This window comes from Hoplias malabaricus, chromosome 8, assembly GCF_029633855.1.
Source record: "Hoplias malabaricus isolate fHopMal1 chromosome 8, fHopMal1.hap1, whole genome shotgun sequence".
NCBI classification, from domain to species: Eukaryota; Metazoa; Chordata; class Actinopteri; order Characiformes; family Erythrinidae; genus Hoplias; species Hoplias malabaricus.
Window position 1 is genome coordinate 34,104,894 of NC_089807.1, and position 22,270 is coordinate 34,127,163.

General features: G+C 38.9%; 1 protein-coding gene across 1 annotated transcript in view; it reads right to left on the reverse strand.

Moving 5' to 3' along the window:
* Positions 1 to 22,270, reverse strand: part of dntt (deoxynucleotidyltransferase, terminal) — a 145,736-nt gene that overhangs the window by 52,467 nt on the left and 70,999 nt on the right. Inside the window, exons 9-10 of the mRNA XM_066679637.1 lie at positions 10,051 to 10,296; positions 8,873 to 8,956 (exon numbers count right to left, since the gene is read on the reverse strand). Coding sequence (XP_066535734.1) covers positions 8,873 to 8,956; positions 10,051 to 10,296 — 330 coding nt within the window. The remainder of the gene's footprint in view (positions 1 to 8,872; positions 8,957 to 10,050; positions 10,297 to 22,270) is intronic.

Here is a 22,270-nt window from a genome sequence, read left to right on the forward strand (position 1 = left end):
CTGTCTCCCAGCCTGGTTTGGAAATACAGCTATGGTTTTCTCTAAAAATAGCCAGAAGTAGGTTGCATTGCTAAAGTAGCAGTAGCTACCATCTTGAAGTTTAATTCATGTCTGTAGTTTTGTCAATTTTTACAGAAATTCAAGAACTAAATATATAAACACACCACATCTAATGGAGCATGTTACATCCACACTAAGAACTGTGTGAACCTCTAAAGTTGTATGACACCTTTCAAGGAATAATGTACCACAGACTCCTATTAGTCAATAATTGCTGCCCTCAGAACGCCATTATTTGTGTAACTGCTTGGTTATAATTGGTATAATTTGTGCATGTTCAGCGATCACCTTCTCTTGAATGGTCCATAATGTGACAGAGCAATCTCTCATCAGAAAAAGAGAGTGCTGACAACGGTCAGAGAGATCAAATAAAAAAAAAGTGCTCAGGATGACCTTGTCAAGACTTCTATCATGTGATGATAAGTCAGCTTCAACCAAAGCACACTGATGCTGTGTCTATACACACCCATTAGAGTAGAACAAGACATAGATCATTCCATCTCCAGAGAAAGAGGAGGGTCAATTAGGGCACTTCACAAAGATAAAAGTATCATTATCTCAGCAGTGCCGGCCATACGTTCTTCCAATTAATTAAGCCTTCACGCTAACCGACATCAGGATCCTGCTCTAAGCCTTGGGCAGTTGAACAAAAGGGAAGCTCAACCATGTGTGCAAGCAGAGGCTCAAAAAAGGAGACACCTAATTGATCTTCATTAGCTTGATTAAAGCCCTAATAGCAGTGTGCAGTTGAGAAGTGGATCCCACTGTCCAAGAATTCTTTCAGTGGAACAACCCCCTCTATCTCCAACCTTGATTTACACTGCACTGACCTTCACCAGTCTGAAGTCTTTATTCTGAGGGACATGCCAGTGTCACAAATGAAAGAGAGAGTGTGTGTGTGTGTGTGTTCTATCATTTCAATATAGGAAAAATTAGGCTGAACTTCAGTGTCATAACTATTGTATCATTGGCATAAAACTGTATGTATAATTTATGTGTGTGAACTGTCAAAGGAAAAACAGTTCCACTAGGTTTAGCATTACCATACCTTTTGATAGCATCATATTGTTATGGTCATACAATTTTATGAGACGCCCCTTAACAATTTTATGATGAATTGGTCAAAAGAAATGGTTTAAAAATGAATTTTGCTATTTCTTACAGTACTGTGTAAAATCTCAAGCTGATTATTTCTGCATTTGTCTTGGGTACATTTTTGTACTGTACTATAATGATGATTTTTTTCCCATATTACTGTTCTGTAGACACAACATTTGTTACACTATAGACCAGTCATTCATATATTCATTCCTTCAGTTTCTGTACCCATCCACTTCATCCTCTGAAGGGTTGCTTTTCAGTAGGCCAACATTTCTGTATTAAAATTATTTTTAAAATTGGTCTTGTATAATATTCTAATTTTCTGAGATAAGCACTTTTGGGTTTTCATTGGCTGTAAGCCCTAATCATCAACAATAAAATAATTAAATGCTTGAAATAGATCACTCTGTTTGTAATGAATCTATATAATGTATAAGTTTCACTTTTGAAATGAATTACTGAAATAAATTAACTTCTTGATGATATTTTATTGAGATATACTTGTACCTGCTCTGTGGGGCTCCTGATCATTGAATATCAGAGTGGAAAAAGGATTAAAAAGTATGCAGAAAAATAGATGGACTACAGTCTGTAGACACAAAAAAGTAATATTAATTGGTGAATACAATACAAAAGGAACAAGGAAGGAATAAAAAATGCCTGTTTTTTGATTGTGTGTCTGTGTGTGTGTATTTGTGAAACCCCAAGATCTGACCTCCTGTCTCAGTCTTTGAATAAACATCACTAACACCAACTCCTCTTCTGCAGAACAGCGCCAGTCCAAACAAAGTCACTGCCCATCCATGCCCTTGCTTCTGAATAAACATCGTAAATATGTAATTTTGTCCTTCCTATCTGCCAGAATGCTGACCCTCTTTGCTCCCTATAGACTGACAGTGACAGGGTGTGTCTCCCTCTCACTCATTCTAGTGGCATGTTTGAAAAACCCACATGTCCCCATGACAAACACACAATGTAAATGAGCCCATGGAGCAGGACCTGAGGAGCAGAGTTGGCAGGAGACTCAGCACTCTCTCCATCAGCTGGAGAACCAGAACCAACAGCTTATTTGAATCTGCTTTGTATGTCTCTTATCTCAGCCAGCACAGTCTAATGCAAAAACAAGGCACTTTAGTCTCTGACTCATGGCTTGAATTTCACATTAACTAGCTGTGCATTTTTTTTTATTAATAATATTTTTAATATTTTTATTAACTATAACAATAATTATTTTATAATAGATTTGCTTCAGTCCACACAAATTATGCTTTATGTTCATGTCCCCCACCCCCCCGCATCAAAACACCTGTCCACAAATCATCTTTCCTGCCAACTATTTGAACATATGAAGTCTATTTACGTATGAGACTCATCTCATGAACCTGGCTTTGAACTCACTCATTCACTCACCTTTAGCAAACTTCACAATACCTTGTGACCTTTCATAAGGATAGTGCTTTGCATCAAAGGCACCTATGTCTCTGTACGACTCGACTCGGCTCTACACGCTTTTCCCAGATAGCTTTTGCACTGGCACAGCGCCCCTATGAAATGTAGCCCGTGATATCACAAGTGTCCATCTCAAATGGGAACCGTGAGCTTTGTAAACCACAACAACAGCAGTGATCAGTTTAGGCGCTGTTTACACATTGTGCATTTATCTTTTTGTTTTGTTTTGGCCTGAACACCGCTCTGTTCCACAGTTCTCACAGATCAGCAGTCAGAGTTTATTTGTTGCATGTTTGGATTTTGCTGGAGTTTTTCATCAGCCACTGATCCAAGGAGTATTTGAACATCTTCAAAACCACAACACGCTACGAGCTGTCATTGTGTGTCAAATAAAAACAAATGTGACCACTGCTGTAACCTGGAGATTTTACAAGCGGCTAGTTTGTGCTGGAGGTCTGCATCTCTTGGTGATTGACACTCTGCAAGGTTTACACATCACTTTTAGTACCTCCTCAGCTCACTGCATACCAGGAATGAGCAAGGACTAAAAAAATACCCAGTTCCAAGGACCATGTACCAGATTTACCTAATGGAAAAGCCAAAGTTGAGTAGGGTCCATGTAGTGGAAAGCACCATTATTGGCCACAATTTGGTCTTGCAGATGCAATATCAAGATGCTTTATATCTCTGTAGTCATTTATTCATTCATTGTCAGGGTCATAGAGGGTCGGGAACCTAGCATGAATCACTGGCCCCAAGGCTGGAACACACGCTGGAGGGGGCACCAGTCTATTGAAGGGTAACATATACACACATTCGCTCACACACTCACACCTATGGACACAATGGACTGAATAGTATGTTAAAATAATAATATATCACAGTTAGCAAAGCTTTCTGTAGTGTAGTATGAAAAGTACCATAGTATATTGACATATAGGACACAGCCTCACTGTCTAACTGTCTAATCTTATCTCAGTCAAGCTCAAACTATGTCAGTGTTAACATTTTTTTTTTCTTTTTAAAATAGCGTTGGTTTTACACACAAAGACAATCTCACATCATAAACTAGCCTTGTTTTACCTTATTTTAAATATCATGCAATGTCTTATTAGGAGAATGCTTGTGCCAACCAGGGAGTGGCATCATAAAGAAATGACAGAGAAAGGGAGTGAGGTGAGGTTCAAAATGTATTAGTGATGAAAACGTTTGCACAGTATTGCTTTGTCTGAAATATAATTTATTTTATCAGAGGTACTTTGATGCAGAATTAGAAGAGACAGGAGAAGAAGCTGCAGTGTGTTAGATGAGGTTTTAAAATTGACTTATGAAAGTAATGGAATAAACCCAGAAATACCCAGAATTTTTTTTCCTGCCTTATCTACATAAGAATTAGCTTATAGCTAGCTAATATTTGGGGTATGGGTTGGGCTTTGACTCAGCATATATGTCCACACCAATATCAAACTTACTCCTGCAACATAGTGACAGCAAAAGGTACCAACACAGAGAGTTTTTCTCCCAGTGTACAGTAAGCTAGCTTAAACACAGTTCTGTGTTTATTTATTATATATGTGCATAAAAAGCTGTATGCATAACAATAATTTTGAAATAATATTACTAAACTAACTTACTTTGCTATCTTTAAATATTATCACTTTTAGATGCAAATGGAACCACTGGATAGTGCTGATGCTCCAGATTATTATGTGCCAAAAAGGAATGACAAACGCTTCTGGTAATTTTATGTGCATTCCACCTGTAGTCTCACTCACTGGTTCTGTGTTTAGTATTCTGCGTAGAACAGTCTATAGTGAAAGAATAAATGAGTGCTCCGTTTCAGACCATTTCTGTTACTTCTAACTGAATTCTAAGTCATGTTTATTTCACTTAGTTTCTGTGTTGTTCAAGCTGGCTGTGGTTTTTATTTTTGGAATTTATTTTTTTATTTTTTGTCTTCGCTGTTGCTGTTGGCTTGTGACACCTGCTTGTTATGATGATAAGTGTTGGATATAGATCTGAAGATAAATCAATTCGGTTATTCTCTGAGAAGGACAAATATATCTTAATCCATCAGGAAAAGTGAGTTATTTTTGGTTTATTTTATATATCTAGCATTACCTAGCTACTATCTGGTTTGAGAAATGTGAAAATATATGCAGTACAAGCCTCAGTTGCTTTCTTACAAAATCTGCCCACACTACTTACTACGAAAAAGAAAATAATTAAGGCTTCTAGGTTTGTATAATATGATTTAGGACTTGGGTTAGACAACTTCTGACTCAACTCAGTTTCTAAACAAGGCTCAGGTTTGTTTGCACTGGCATACTTCATACAAATCTCATACAGGTTTTTTTTTGCTCTCAAATTTAACAGTAAGACCATGCTGACATAATGACTTATACAGCATTTGAAAAGAAAGTCTGGAAAAAATAGAGTAAGCAAGAATGAGACAGGGCATCAGAAAGAGAGTAAGGGAATAACCAATTCTATGGACTGACTTCATCAGTCTTCTAGAGTTTGGGTCATAAATTGACTGATTTGAGCTGTTCGTTGATGAGACTGCCACCGTATGTGACGGCTATGACAGGAAACATTATATTATTGCTGGCTCGTTGGAGGAAACGCCCCAAGGTGTCGGTCCTGATTGGCTGTCAGCGTTGCTGAGGCCGAGCTGTCATAGAGAGCCATTGTATGAGGACAGTGATGGATTACTGTGTTGCACAGAAATAGTGTGGCAGTCATTACATGTTAATGTTGGGGTTATCAGGGCAAATACCTTTAACAAACAGTTTTATTTCTTGTCAATCCCAAGAAAAAATTTGATCAGAACTTATGGAGACCATTTATACAACTGAGTTGATCACATGTTGGTGGGGGGAGGAAGAGAGGACACTTTGCTTGTGAGCGGAGCTGCAAGTGGCTGTCGATTATCTTAATTACCCAATTAAGTAAGGCATTAGAATCATTTTCCACATAATCACATCCGTAATATGCAGAGTGTCTTCCATTGCGGAGTGTATGCCACTTTTGAGTCTTCTGAGTGAGTGCGTGTGTGTGGATGTGAGCGTACAGGTTCACATTATCGAGTCGAGTTTCATGGGAGTATACTGAGAGAAACAATTTACTTGATTTAAGGGAAGTAAATAAAATAAGTAAAAAATAAAAGTGTGTTAACACATCTCATGTTTCCCCAAATCAATTAACTGTGCCTAAGCAGGCATTTGGATAACAAAAGACACTATTAGCTATTTTCCATTCCCAGTGGAGGCCGGATGTGCTGAGTGCTGCTGCTACTACTCAAACAGAACATAACACCTGATACATCAACACAGGCGCTCTCACGAGAGGCAAAGCGAAGATTGAAACAAGGCTTGTGCATCGACACCAAGTATTCACATGAAAGCACTTCAAGAAAACTATGTATTCCCGCGTGAGACGTTTTCCTATAAGCGCCCCTAATCCTTCTGCTCAGAAAGCAAATCATTTCATACATTCATGAATACAAACCTGAGAAGCATACACCGAGAGCTGAAGACATATTTGTCATGTTTGTGATTTAATGTTGAAACATGTGAATTTAACATTTTGAATGTGCCTTTCATGTCTGATTCATTTTTTACTTTCAGGATGGGATGTGTGTCCGTTGCTGGCAGAGAACTCTGGATAGATAATCTCTTTTTTGTGAACATGGAAAATTTATTTTCCTTTATGGCACAGCACTACAATCAAACTTGGACCCCATATTTAAGCCATCTGTGGCAGTGAACCAACACACACACACCAGGCAGTCACCTCAGCCAATGGGAAGCAGTTGCAGTTAAAGGTGTCTTGCTCAAGGACACTTCAGACAGCACTGTTCCTTTACTCCAACCAACCCTGTTTTTTCTGCTTGTCCAAGGGATGAAACCAGTGATCTTTCAGTCCCAAACCCACCTCCTCATATTGAAACCACGGCTGCACTTGCCAGTAGTTAATAGTCTTTTGTGTGGACAGTTTATAGCACTTCATTTTTAATTGCCATCCAGAAGATAAGGTAACAGATCTGCAATGTGTTCCCAAATAAACAGCTAGTTGTTTTCCCCTGCTACTTCTATGAGACATTAAAAAAGATTTGTAAGTGTTAGGGAATGGCTGAGGCTCAAAGAGACTGGAAGGCGGAAGCATATGCGAAGGTGGAAGTTTAATGAATGTAAATCACTACTAAAATACTACATTGTAAGCACAAGAAATGAAGAATAAGAGACACGTACACTAAGAAACAAGAACATCTATGAAAGGTGCAAAGTGACAAATAAACAAACTCAAACTGAGTAAAATGAACAAATGTTCATAAACAACCAACAATGGACAACCAGGACACAGAATGGAAAAAACTAAAGACAATAACGGACACCTGTCTGTTCCATGACCAACTCACAGGTCTCAGGTGTGGGTCATAGAAGAAAGGCACAAGAGGGAACCTAAACGAAAACAGACCAAAAGGCACAAAAAGGCAGAAACATAATGTAAAAATGTACATGACTAAAACAGACAAAGATCATGACAGTAAGTAACTAAGTTCTTTAAAGTATTAGTTTATGACTGTATATTATTAATGTAGCTAAAGACACTGGATTTTGGCGTCTTAAATGGAAAATGGGTGGTTCCAAATTTTTTAATGGAATGATCATAGTCAAAGCATAGTGCTTTTGGAGATTTTTACTAGATTCGATCCAAATTATTCTAGACAGCTATTTATAAGAAGTATTAACAGTTTTTAAAATGTCCGCTAAATTTTAAGGTAACTTTAAAGGTACCCTGGGGTATTAGTAATATTTTTGTGACATATTTGGTTCATAATCCCACACAGATCATGCACCACTGCACCATTCTCACCTTGTCTAACAGCCCTGTTTAGAACAGCATTTTGTTCACATGGTCCTTTAAATGGTAATCAGCAATTGCTCATTCCATCCTCAGGAGCGCATGAAGTTCTCATTCTTTGCCATTTTAGCTCAGTTCTCATCCTGTTTTTTGTCATTTTGTTTGTTTTACATTGTTTAACAATGGTCCAGTGCTAAAGTCTTCTCATTTGATGTCAGAAATGCAGCAAAGTCAGTTCATTTTATCAATTATTCTGACTTAGGCAGATGACAAAATAGGGAGATTGTTGTTATTTCATAGTTTGTGGCTCAGTGTCACATTCGGTTCCTGCTCTTCTCTGTCTCGACTTGTTTTATCTGTCTGGATCTGCTTTCTACCCGGTTCTCTTGTGTTTTCCTTCCTCCATGTGCTTTGTCTGTTTATGTTTCCCATGAGCTTGTCTACATCTCCATTCCTCATATGTTTTCCCTAGCCACACCACCTCAAATCTATTTTATTCATGGTTTATAATCTATTTTCTAATCTATTTTACTCATGGTTTGTAAGTCTAGTTTTCATGGGTCATTCATGGTCTGTGTGTTCTCTGTTTCCTTCTCTAGTCATCATAGTTGTCCTCTAGTTACTTTCTTGCATTAGTTTGTTATTATTCTTCTGTGCTTTTCATGTTTTATTCCACATTCTGTGTCATTCTCTGTTTCTATCAGTTCATTTTTTGTAGTTCTTTCATAGGTTTCTTCCAGTTTTAGCCCCTTTCATTTTGTCATTTCAGTAGATATGGTTGTTATGGATGTTGAGGTTTTTTGCGTTGCTACTCAGTTCATCCTTGTCACTGTTTAGGCCTGTATTTCAAGTGTTATTTTCTAGTCTGCTGTCTGTGCCTTATGTATGAATCTCCATGTACTCACCTTTTCTTTGCTCACCGTCCTCGACACATGAGAGCGGATAGGTGCTCCAGGTACACAAAATAATGTGCAAATGTACTAAATAAGTGATATTTTTTTCATAATATGTCCTGTTTAATTAATTTTGGCTAATTAATTCTAATAGTTTTCAGCTTTTAGAGAGTCTTCTAACAAGTTTATGGATTGAATTATCAAGCAGGTCACATATTGGTGATGAAAATGAATAAATAAATAAATAAATATTAAAGGACATGTACCCAGTAAAATGTGCTGTAAACACTGTGGACTTACCTTATAAGATATAAGCTCTTTAGCATTGCTTCAGTGAAATGGTGACTACATTTTCACTGCATGTAGTAATCACAGAGTACCACAGAGCTTCATATGAGCAACAGCAAAGAGAAAGCTGTGGTGATTAGTTCTCTTTGTGTGTGTTGTGTGTGTGTGTGTGTGTGTGTGTGTGTGTGTGTGTTTGTGTGAGTGTGTACACTTACCGTAGCTTTGTCGTACAGGGCATGGTTGTCCAACAGCATCCCTCTCTCCAGTCTGGCAAATCTCCTCAAGTCTCTCTCAAACTGCTGCAGAGACAAATCAACACTCAAGCACCTTCAGCAAACCTTTTAAATCTCTATCAAGTGCTAGAAGCTCTAACTCACAAACGAAATTAGCAATTACCAGTTGTCCTCAAACAGGCAGCATAGCTAATGTTCAGATTGCTTCTGGCCAAGTAAAAGGACTTCAGAGTGTCGCCAAGCAAAGCACAGCAACAAGCCGTCAATCACCCAGCACTTTCACAAAGACAGTTCTTTGTGTGGTGGGTTTATCAAACCCGAACAAACAGTAAACAGTTATTTAAGTTGTAGAGCCTCAGTCAAGGGTGGTCCTAATCGGGACTGGCTATCTAAAAGCAGCTCTCGTCTGATATGTTGCATTAAGTGCACCGTTTGACATTAATCTCTTTAGAAACCTTATCATGGTCAGCAGACTTATTTAAATTGCATTCTATTAATCTCCTCTAAACTCTAATGCTTTTTTGCATTATGTTAATCTCCTGAAGGTCATGGCCATTTTAGCTTTGTTTGTCAAAACAATAAAAAACGAAAAAAGTTTTAAGCAGTAGCCATGAGACACTGCAGAGTTCGTAAACGAACAAAGGAATGAATGAAGGAAAGAACGGTGAAACAAATTAACAATTTCTTCAGAAGGAAAAGAAACCTGAATGAGGAACAGATGAAATAAAACACATTCTAATCGTTTTAAAAAGTCCTGCACAAGAACATGAGATATGCTGTAAAGGCACAATGAAACTTTTCAGCTGCATATCTAATTTGCTTTTCAAACCCTGTCAATCCTTTCTCTCTCTCTCTCTCTCTCTCTCTCTCTCTCTCTCTCTCTCTCTCTCTCTCTCTCTCTCTCTCTCTCTCTCTCAGTGAAAGCTCTACAGGCACCAGTATGCACTGTAAGATAGTTCTCCTGGGAAGGTCAGTGAATGAGGTTGTAATTACAGCTGATGGATAGAGCTCCCAGCTGGCTGCGTGGGGACACAGGACATTGAGTGGTTGACCCAAATCAACCAGTACCTGCCTTTCATTTCTGCCCTCAATCTTGACAATTCAAAATTTCATAGCTTTCCTTTTTTTAACACCCCCTGCCTCCAATCAACTTCCCGTACCGTGGATCCGGACCAGCCCAGAAGACAGAAGGCAAAGCGGTCAGCAGGAGGGGCCACCAGGTCCACACGCACAGCCTTCCAGTCTCTCCCTCTGCCAGAATCTGCCTGCTGACCCTCCACTCGCTCCAGCTTAAGCTTCAGAATCAGAAAGCACTTCTGGAAATGGTCCATGGCCTCAAAGTGGCGGCTTGGTAGCTTGCTAAGGTCAAATGTTGATTCCTGGAAATCTGAGTATAGGAGAATACCCTGCAAGGAGAGATGGGTTTTATAGTTTTACTGGAAACAATGGCTATATTCTGGATAATTATAACTCTGTGTGTGTGTGTGTGTGTGTGTGCAAACGTAAACATTCTCCAGCTCTTTGGTCACGTAATTTTAACAGTTGAATAGAACTGAAATATATATATATATTTCACTCATGACAAACTCATGCAAGCAAGATAAAAACCTTTTGCTTGATTTGTTATCATATATATATATATATATATATATATATATATATATATGATAACATTCTTTAAACTGTAATGAGACGAAACACTGAATATCCACTAGTTTCAGATTGTCCCAATTCTGTTGAGGAGAGACTGCTAGAGGGCACATCTTCTCTATACACAAACCCCACTAAATTGTAACCCTTAATGCAGCAGCAGCAGCACCAGCAGCAGGACGCCATTCTCAATCTGTGCTAAATGGTTCCACTCCATAGGAAATGAAATCAATTCCAGACTTTACCGCAGAGAGGATGCAAGCAAGCAGGAAACAGCTCAGGTAAAGAGAGAAAGAGGAAGAAGGACAGACTAAGAGGGAGGAAGAAGAAAAAAGAGAGAAAAAAGAGAGACAGGATGAAATAAGGGAGAAAAAAAGATTGTCAGTGAAGAGGAAGATGGAGAAAAGACTAAACTGTAAAAAGAGTAAAGTAGCAGGAGTAGGCGAGAGAAAATCAAGCGAGAAAATAAGGGAGTTCAAAAGGGAGAGACTACAAAAAAAGAAGAAGCAGTAAGTGGTAATGTAGAGGAAGAGATGCAGCGAGAGCAGAACTGGGGGAAAAGAGAGAAAAAATGGAGGAAGGGAGAAAGAAGAAAAGAGAGATGGTCTGGGCTGGCCCAGAACGGAGGCTGTAAATTGATTTCCTCTGGGCCTGGGCCCACTCTGATTATTCAGCTCCTGATGGGGGCAGCACTAAGGCGATTAACATTACAAATTGTCGGTTTAATTCCAGTATCCGCAATAATTGTTGAGTTACTATATCCCTCTTGCAGCCCATAAATCTCCAGTACTCTTGCTAAAGAGCAATAATTGCCACAGGACCTGCGTCTCTCTCTCTCTCTCTTTCTCTCTCTCTCTCTCTCTCTCTCTCTCTCTCTCTCACACACACACACACACACACACACACATTCAGTCTTTCTGCCTCTCTCCTAGTCAGAAACACCATGCACTGATTTTAAAAATGGTGTACCATGCAAGAAAATGCCTATGGACAACTTGCACAATGTATGGTGACCTATGTCTGACACGTCTGTTTACTTTCACCTAGCCCCTATCAACCCTTACCCTTCAGATCTCCTCGCCTGTTTCATTAGTTTGTATCGATATTGTATGTAGTCTTTTTGTTATTATTTATTATTATTATTATTAGGGCAACATGGTGGTGCAGCAGGTAGTGTCGCAGTCACACAGCTCCAGGGACCTGGAGGTTGTGGGTTTGATTCCCGCTCCGAGTGACTGTCTGTGAGGAGTTGGTATGTTCTCCCCGTGTTCGTGTGGGTTTCCTCCGGGTGCTCCGGTTTCCTCCCACAGTCCAAAAACACGTTGATAGGTGGATTGGCGACTCAAAAGTGTCGGTATGTGTGAGTGTGTGTGTGTGTCTGTGTTGCCCTGTGAAGGACTGGTGCCCCCTCCAGGGTGTATTCCTGCCTTGCACCCAATAATTCCAGGTAGGCTCTGAACCCACCGCGAACCTGAACTGGATAAGGGTTACAGATAATGAATGAATGAATTATTATTATTATAGAGTATTTTATAACATTTGTTGTTACATATACTGTTTTAAGTGATAATTAAGAGGTTAGGCTAATGCTAGTGCTACAGAGTGAGCTGTCACACTGGGAATTCATTTAAATATTCAAACAGTGCATCGACTCTATGACTCTATACTTGATCAAAATAAACATAATTAATCCTAATTGTGGTCTAATATTTCACGTGAGTAATTATAAACAGTTAAGTTTACATGGACACTCAAACAGTACCGGGAGAACAGGGGAAGCGGATACTTGTTAAATAAACTGTATGAATTTTCAGCATTTCATTGGTCAATTTGACAGATATAGTGATTAATACCCACTTTGAAAATTCATTCATTCATTCATTCATTCATTCAACCTGATTATAAAACTGTTGGTAACAAAGCTTGGGTTCCACATACACAAAAATTAACTATGGCATTTAAAACCACACAGCAAAGCCCTTATTACCAGAATCTCTGTCTAACGTAAAAAAAAAAAAAAAAGTTCACTAATCAGGCTAAAGTTAGCAACTGCAAAAACTGGCTTGCTGCTCAGTAACTCACAGGGCACTGTTGTTGGCTGAATATTTTTTGGTTGCTCAGTCCAGCAGTGACACTGAGAGCTTACTCTAGTAGCCCTGCTGTGTCTGATCCACTCATACCAGTGCAACGCTCACTAACACACTACTACCAAGTCTGCATCACTGCTGCGGTATGGATGATCTACCACCTGAAGAAACAGATGGACTACAGTTTGTAATTGTAGAACTACAAACTGCTCCTGTGGTCAGTGGAGCTGATAAGATGGACAGGTGTTCCTAATCCAGTGATCATTTAGTGTATACACACACTCTTCTAATTAGTCAGTAAGTGGCTTAACAGCAGCAGACATGGAGAGGAATTTTCCCTGGCCTTGCTGGAATGATGTGAGGAGCCGGTTTGGAGCATATTTACATGGAGCATTTCACTCTCCCCTTCAGTACTGAGCCATGCGCATGAATCAAGCTCTATCCCCAGTCACCTACTGCTAGCATCACAACCAGACCTATCCACACACTGAAATAATGAAAGCAATCCATCCATCGAACAAGAGATATGGTACAGCTACTTAGCTTCAACCAGTTCCAGCCATCATGGGTCCTGCAGTGATAACTGGATTTGATTGTGTTCTTGAGCAGAGCACACAGCCCCAAAATGCTCCAGGGCAGATTTCCTAGCAGTGCCTTATGTAAATCAAAAAGGTCAGCTTTGTTTTATTATTTTCCATTTCATTTTCTCTTTTAAGTGGGCAATAAACAGCTGCCACATCCAGCCCATGAGGCCCAGAGGACAGCAGCCGGTCTGATCCAATGTCAAGATGGCTGTGAGGCAGAGCAGGAGACTTCAAACCTCTCCGTCTTCACAGAGAGATTAGCCTGTGTTAGCACAACACGTTTGAACTGCTCTTGCCTTTGATTTTAGGAGCTGTGCAGGGAACTGTTAAGTTTGATCGGTGAAATTAGCAAGCAGACGAGGATTAGAGGGTTTAAATAGCAGTGTGTGTGTGTGTAAGTGTGAAAGAGAGAGATATATTTTATATAAAAATACCAAAAGTCATGCAGGGCATAGTTAGCATGCACCATGCACACTTAAACTGACTGGAGTATTCCCTATACCATTTGAACTGTAAATTGCTTCATGCCATATCCAACAGTGCTGGTAATTATACCCACATTTGCCCAAGACATGTGAAAAGCCCCTAAGGTTAGTCTGCATGCTCTTCTGACCCTAGTTACATAGTTACAGTAATTGATCAAGGTCCGTGCCCCTGCAATTAACCGTGTAATGATAAACAGGGAGCACTTACCCCAGTGCTTAAAAATAGTTTTCATATTTTCTCTTATATAAAACCAACTTGACTTGCGTATAAAAGTATTCTACATCTTTTTTCATCCCTACATTTGTCAAAAGAAGAATAACATGCCTTGCTACCTATGTGGGCAAATTTTCCATCCTCTCTTATCCATCATCCCCTCACCACAGTGTAATACTAGACATTTCAGGCATCTGTAAGCAGGCATTACAGATCTGGATTCTTACTACTGTTATCCAAGGGAGTTGAGCTGTTTAGTCGTGTTGTGTTGCTGTTTGAATAGAAACATTAGTTGACTTTACTATCAGAGAAAGCATGTGCTACCCTGACCCTTTGGTGACATTGTGTGTCTGGGGGATTCTCAGTTAACAGTAACTAATTCTACAAGCTGTACAATATCAAAAATGAAACAAACTAAAATTAATATCTAGAACAACATTTGTATATCAAAAGTGGAGTTTATCCTGAGGTAAATTACTAGGGCGTAAACATAGATATTATTTTAAAAATAATAATGTGGAAGTAGTGAATAAATTATTTAAAAAATATTGTTCCTTACTGTAATATGAAAATACACAATGCTCTTAAGTTATTACTGCACAATATCCTATGGGCTTTTTACATTTATTGTATATTCATTATCCTGGCCACAGTTATTGCCACATTTTTTTTACTTTGTTGTGAAGTAAAAAAAAATGTGGAAAATAACTGTGACCAGCATAGTAATGACTATATACGATTTAGGCACATCTTCATTGTGCGGGTTGAGGCAAAAGATAATAACTATAAATAAATGACTGAAAAAAGAAAGAAAGAAAGAAAGAAAGAAAGAAAGAAAGGAGCTCTAAATGTTGCTGTAGCACCTTTAGGTGGCAGCAGTGAATAATGTTTGTTTAAGCTGTCTGTCATCTTTAGGAAGCTAGCAGTTATCCACAGCTATGAGTCAAATAGCTTAGCAGCCAATTTAGCTGCTTTAGCCTTGCACAAAATTGACAATGAAATTTTTAATTAAAATGGACAACTTCGCATTTGCATATTAATTTCTTTATCTGGAGTAAAACGAACCAGCCTGATTTCGTGCTGCTTCTTACTCAGAGTGCTGACATCATATCGCCCAAACTGTGTTTATGTGAGAGGTTAAAAAACAAGATAAAACCAAGCAGAAAACACAACGACCATTGAGGCTATTTGTGTACTGATTAAACATGGCAAAAATGGAAACAGAGAAAAAAGAAGCAAGCGAAAATGGCTAAAACCCAGATCTTCTGCAACATGCTTCTTGACCTAAAATCGGCCATGACTAGCTCTTATTTAAAGGAAAGGGGCTAAAGACATATGCTCTTAATAGGGCTGTTTAGACATGGTGTGAATGATAATGAGTTTGTCACAAATGCCACAAATGTTTCATTAAGTCCCTGGGGAAGTGTGATAGCTTGTGGAAAATGGGTATAACACAGCTGTGTCAGTGTGTGCTGCTGGTATGAGTGGATCAGACACAGTAGGGACGCTAGAGATTTTAAAACCCTCAGCATCACTGCTGGACAGAGACTCAACCAAATCCACCAACCAAAAATATTCAGCTAACAGCGTCATGTGGCTGACGTCCTGTGTCCCCTGATGGACTACAGGAGAACCAACACAAATTATGCAGCAACAGATGAGCATCAGACTTTTATCTACAAAGTGAACCAAAAAGGTAGGTGTGTCTAACAGAGTGGACAGTGAGTGAACACTGTTTAAAAACTTGAGCAGCACTGCTGTGTCTCATCCACCGCCCAAATCATACTTGAACTGTGGAGGTCCAGTTGGAGTTTTGACACCTGAGGAACAGGGTGAACAGGGGAAAATAAAGTATGTAGAGTAATAAATAGAATAATCTGTTATTATTAAACTACAAAGTGCTCCGGTATGGTCAGTGGTTCTGAGAGAATGGACAGTGAGCGTAGAAACAATGAGGAGGTCATAATGGTTTGATTAACCTATTGATTAATTCATTTTAAATGGCATTTTACAGTCACAGACAAATTTACACATACATACACACTATTTGCAGGTCATACTGACACCTGACCTTCAACAGAACAAGTATATTAATCAACTACACCATACTTGCAGACAGAACAGTAACAAATCAAAATGACCAAACGAGACAGTGTACAGCACAGAGGCAAGCGGGTTCATCATTTCTTCAGATTCTAGGCCAGAATTTGCTCTCATCTGTCTCTGTGTGAGCGACTGGCTGCCCTTTTTCCTGCCCTGCACTTATGCTTTTATATCCAGCTGTAGGTCACAAAAATATAATGAAAGATGATGAAGCCCATTTTCACAAGGACATATTTTTCTCTTTTTTTTTCCCAAGGATGTATTTTTACCTCCCCGCAGGCTGAATGAATGAAGCGTGGCTGTGTGATATTGAGCCTCAACGACGCCACGTGTGCCCCTGGGGCCCGGCTCAGCCATGACAAGGTCACATGCCTTACTGAGACCTGTGCTACCTCCACTTAATCAGAGGCCCTCCCACACTGACCTGCCCCAGGGATGCCTACAGAGACCAGCCTTCACCTCAAATCCCCACAGCAGAGCATTGCTACAGGCACACAGAGAGTTAAGCGCCTAACACAGAGGCTAATTACCAGCTGAGACTGAAGGTAGAGTGGTGTGTGTGTGTGTGTCTGTGTGAGAGAGAGAGTGTGTAAGTATGTGTGAAAGATAGAGAAAATAGGGAGACAGTCATGATGGTGAGAGAAACAGACAGAAAAAGTGAGAGAGGGTGTGTGAGAGAGAGAGAGAGAGAGAGAGAGAGAGAGAGAGAGAGAGAGAGAGAGAGAGAGAGAGAGAGAGAGAAGATACGAATGGAGTGAGGTCGGTGGGCGCTGGGTTATTTTTAAACTGGGAGATGACAGATAGAGTGAGAGAGAGAGAGAGAGAGAGAGAGTGGGGGCCAGCAGGCAACAGCATCAGCAGTGAAGCTACTGCCACTGAGTGAGCTTTATCAAACACCTCCCACTCATTATACCCCCTACTACACCCTCCACTCACAAGCCAGGTGCTGACATGTCTCTCTCTTTATCTTTTTCTTTCTTTCCCTCTCCCTCTCTCTTGCTCTCTTTCACTCTGTCTCTCTTTTGCTCTTGCTCACATTTACTGTCTCTTTCACACCCTCTCACCATCGCCTTCCTTACTTCTGCTATTTAGAGCTGATTGCTTCCATGAACAACCTCCCCCATCCCCCAACAAAGACAAAGACCCTCACCTGTCTTCTCTCTCTCATTTTTTCCCCTCTCATCTCTTACCCCTGCTATCTGTCATGTTCCAAAAAAGCCTCTAATAAGAGACTGGTGGCCCTCTGGATTTTAATAACAAAGCCCGTGATGGAGGGTCTCCTGACACATGCCAAAGAAAAGTATGTGAGCAGTATGGTTTTTCCTCTGCTACATTTGACCTTCTTCTGGGTCCTCTTCATAACAACTTATGGGCTAAACAAATTGTTTGCAGCTGAACTAAATCATAACTCTTGTCCATCTCTGCTCTTGGCCCAGCACATCTGTTGAGAGCCTTAACAAGCACAGATAAGTGCTTCTAACCTCAGCCTGTTTGTGTTAGTATCACTCTCTAACAGATTACACTTATGGCAGTTTCATTATTTGATATTGGCAACACCACTGATCTAAAATTTAATTAATTAATTAATTCATTCATTCATTCATTCATTCTCTGTAACCGCTTTTCCAGTTCAGGGTCACGGTGGGTCCGGAGACCACCCAGAATCACTGGGCACAAGGCAGGAACACACCCTGGAGCGGGTGCCACACATTCACACATTCACTCACACACCCACACCAATAGACACTATAGACACTATAGACCTATAGACACACCTATTGCCAATCCACCTACCAACATGTGTTTTTGGATCTTGGGAGGAAACCCATGTGAACACAGGGAGAACACACCAAACACCTCATAGACAGTCACACAGAGCAAGACTTGAACACCAACCTCCAAGTCCCTTATTTGTGTTAAGCCTCACTGAAACATGGATTAGACCAAATGAATACATAGCTTTAGGTAAGGATACAGCAGCAGGTTGCAGTTATTTAAAAAAGCTCCAGTTGGAATTGCAGAAAATCTCTTTTTTTAAACATAAAATTTCCTGTGACATATAGATCACCAGGGCCATTCTCTGAGCTCCTACACTAGACTTAATTTGGATATGTATAGCAGAATCAGATCTTTATTACATCTTATATAAACGTCATTTTAGACAGATATACAAATGCAAAATTTATATAAAATATTTATATTTTTTTGTAGAACAATCTGTGGTTTGTAAAATCTCTTGAAATTGTATTTAATAGACAAAAGTATTTTTAATACAAATTTATAATTTGGTGCCTGAAACACTCCAAAAAATTGGGACAGATTGGAGTGTTGTCTATTACCGTGTTACTGTATTGTTCTTTTTTATTACATGTTTAAATCATTTAGGATACAAATTGTTACATTTTGCCACGGAGAATTTTGTTTTCCATTTTTACATGATACAAGATTTCAGCAGCTCAAAAGTCTGTGGTGGTTGTTGTCTAATTCTCTTCTTCATATCTAAAATTCCATACAGATGTTGGCATTAGCACCTATGGCTGATAACAGTCTGGATGGTCATTTTCACTGTTGGCAAAGAAAACCCAATATTTTATGAAAACAAGCTGAAACATGGACTTCTCTAAGCACAACACTAGTTTCCTCTTTCCCTTTTGGATACATGAGATAAGCCTAGGCCCAAAGAACTTAGCAAAATTGTAATTTTTTTAATTCTTTGGCAATCTTCTGATAAGGTTTGACAAAAAAGTGATAGGCCACAACTGGTTTTGCTTACAGTAATTTAGCCTGCACTAAGTGCTGGTTTTTGGCAGAATCATGATCCCCTTAATTATTACCAAACTCTGGAATTCTTCAAAACTGTTGAAACTGAATATTCTACAAACTTTTCAATCATATTTTGCCACTGTCCCAAATTTTTGGAGTGTGTTGCAGGCATCAGATTCTTAAATTCTGTTCTGTTTAAAAATATATAATGCGGTCAATGAAAACCCTGGAAATAATTTCTTTGTACTTTTATCTGTTAGATAAACCTCCAGAAGAATGAACAAATCACAGATTCTTGTTTTTTATTGTATTTTAGACATTGTTGCAACTTTTTTGGAGTCAGAAAGGTTCTTTGTGTGATCCCCAAAAAGAACCATTTAATTCCCTGAAGAATTTTTCACTGGTTGAACCATTTTGGTAAATGCAAAACATTGTGTGAATAATATTTTTAACTTAAGAAAACTTCCATTAGATGAAAAAGTTCTTATAAGAATTTTTTCAATGGTAGAGAACGTACACAATTTGTGTTATAAGGTCCTTCACACTCATACATCATTAAAAACATGGTTCTTCAGGGAGTTAAAATATTTCTTCTATGGCATCACTCAAAGAACCCTATGTGGCATACTTCTGTTCAAGGCTTTATTTATAGCACCGCTACTCTACAGCCCCGAGTCAATATCAGAATACACAACATGGGGAAACAGTCTGAAAATGTCTTTTCTTAGCTGTTAACAGGGTAGAGTTTCTGAGGCAAGTTCAAATGTATGTGTTTGTGGTTTCTGAGAGTGATGGTGCAAAAAATGTAGAAAGAGTCCTGGCATTTCAGTTTGACATAGTAACATAACTGTTTAGAGAAGAACCGTGCTGTAAGAGCTCCTAAGAGAGGCAGCAAGGAGAGAGGCAGAGGGTTAGACAGAACAGGAGATGCTTCAAGTTGAGGTGTCTTAGGGGTGTGAAGTATAGATTTGTTCTTTTACCACTTTTCGTTCCCTGCGGTGGGAATTTGACCCCTGGGTTTGCCTCTGTCCTTAACACATTTGTTTGAAGTCTTGACCCATTTTTAAAAAGAAGGAGAGAAATGATCTTCTGTACAGTGTGAAAACTCCAGTACCATACAGACATTTCCACACATTCAGTTTTATTTGCTGGTGATCCAACTGAGCACATATGTAGATGAAGGCTCATAAAAAAACAATGAACACATAAATAATAAAAAAATGTCGAACAGATGGGCTGTCTTACTCATTACTCAAAGAGTCACATTACACTTTGAACACTACTGTGCTTTCATTCACACATTAACACCACAATAATTGGCTAAACAAATGAGAACTAAGAAAACACACAGGAAGCCTGTAGCATGCATGAATTATTCTCTTAATACTCGTCTCACTCCAATCCTTTTAATTGGTTAGACCCTAGTGACCTTGGGGAACTCTTTCATGGTTTGCATCCCTTCTGTCTTGGTTCCTGTGTTTGCTTGCTCCTTTTCATATCTCGGTCTTTCTATTTGCCACTTCCTTCTTATTTATTTTAGAAGAGCCACGTCTCTTCTATACATGACTCTCCTTACCACGCCCCATCTTCATGTGACTGCTCTAGGTGTTTCTAGTTTATTCATGTTTAAAAGTTCCTGCGTCTTTGTCTTTATTGTGTCATTTTAATTGTTCTTGTCTAGGTGTTCGTTTTCAATTTTGGTTTATTCTGATTTCTGATATTCTGACTGTCTTAGTCACTGTTTTGGCTCCCTCGCTTTCTCTGTGTCTTTTGTACTGTGTCTTTGATAAGTGATGTTGGACTATTTGTTTCTCAACAGCTCCATTATCAACATTGAGAAGTAGTGTTAATCCCATTTCAACCCTTGCCCCTACCATTTAGCCATACATCACTGTTTTGCCTAAGCCAGGGTTACATATTGGCGGCCCATGGTCCGAGTCCGGGCCCAGACATTGTCCTATACGGACCTGGACCAGTAACTGATTTTTAAAAGAGTGTTTGTTTTATATGTTGTGACTCTTACCAGACTAATCGCATACATTTCTGCATATCACACCTGAGGTTACTCAGCTAATCTTATCTGTGCATTATGATGAGCGCTGTGACTCAAATGAGTGACACACAGAGCTCCAGCCACCACTGTCCTGGGTCTAGTAAAAATATCCCAAAGGACGTGATAAAAGCTCTTTTGGGTCACTTTAAAAAAGTTCAAAGCAGAAACTTTTAAAATAAGGGAACGGTTACTTGTTGGAATTCTCATAAGGCTGAACATGGATTCTGTTTACAGAAAAAGTCCCTTTAGCATAAAGAGACAATCAGCTGAGGGTTAATGGATAGAGTCCCGCCCTCCAGCATAAAGAGCCAATCAGCTTGCTGTTAATGGATACAATCTCGCCCTTGAGCAATAAGAACCAATCAGATAGCTGCTTTTGTAAAGCCGTACGTCAACTGCAACTACAAGCCATTAGGGACTTTATTTACATAATATGCACTTTTTTCAATATAATTGATTTATTTGTAAAATTTACTTAAACAAAGGATATTTTATTTAGAGCATTTGTTATTTATAATCATTTTAAATCTTGTTGTATATTGAAATGCATTTGAAAGGGTAATTTGATTTTAAAGGGTAATTTGATTTGAAATTCCGTTGTTAACTTCATAAATTTTTGCTATAACTACAAGGCTACATCAATATGCAGGGTATGGCATATTGGCATAATGCAAGTTATACATTATGTTCCGGATATTGGCTTGAGAAAATTTTCCCTAATTGGACCTTAATACATTTTAATTAATTACCCCTGCCCTAGGTTCTTGTTCAGTTCTTGTCTCAGTTCTTGTTCAGAAATAAACCCAAATATATTAGTATTATCTCCTATAGAAACTATAATAACAATTGTATTATCTTATTTGAATGTAGTTTCAATATATTATTGCCCTTTTCTTCATAACAAGCATAAAACATCACTAGCACGCTGATATGATGGTAGATAGATAGTTAGTTTCCAGTTTCACCTTAAATGGTGAATCAGTTATATTCTAGAGCCTAAGGTTACTGTAAGATTTAAGGTGGAACTATAGAGTTTGAGATTTAAATCTGAAGATTTATCTGGCATGATTCATAAGGAAAGATTTTAAGCACTACATCATGTAACTCAAATGAAAGCACTTGAAAACAAGAGGTTGGGGTAAACATAAGAACTATGTTTCATCCTTAAGGTTAGAACTTCAGCAGCATCTGGGCTAACTAGACAGTCTGGACTGCAGCACAACATAAGGGGTATTCATGTTTATGTTCATTTTTTGTGTTTATGTGCCTATTAAAATTCAGTTATTTATTTAGGGTTCAAGCACTCAGTGCACTGAACCCTATTGTATTTGTTACGGTTTTTCATATCATTGTTCTTTTTCTCCTCTAAAAGTTGTTGTGCAGAGACAGTCATACAGACACCTCACTTGGAGGGTAGACGTAAATTGTGTGCATCTTGCAG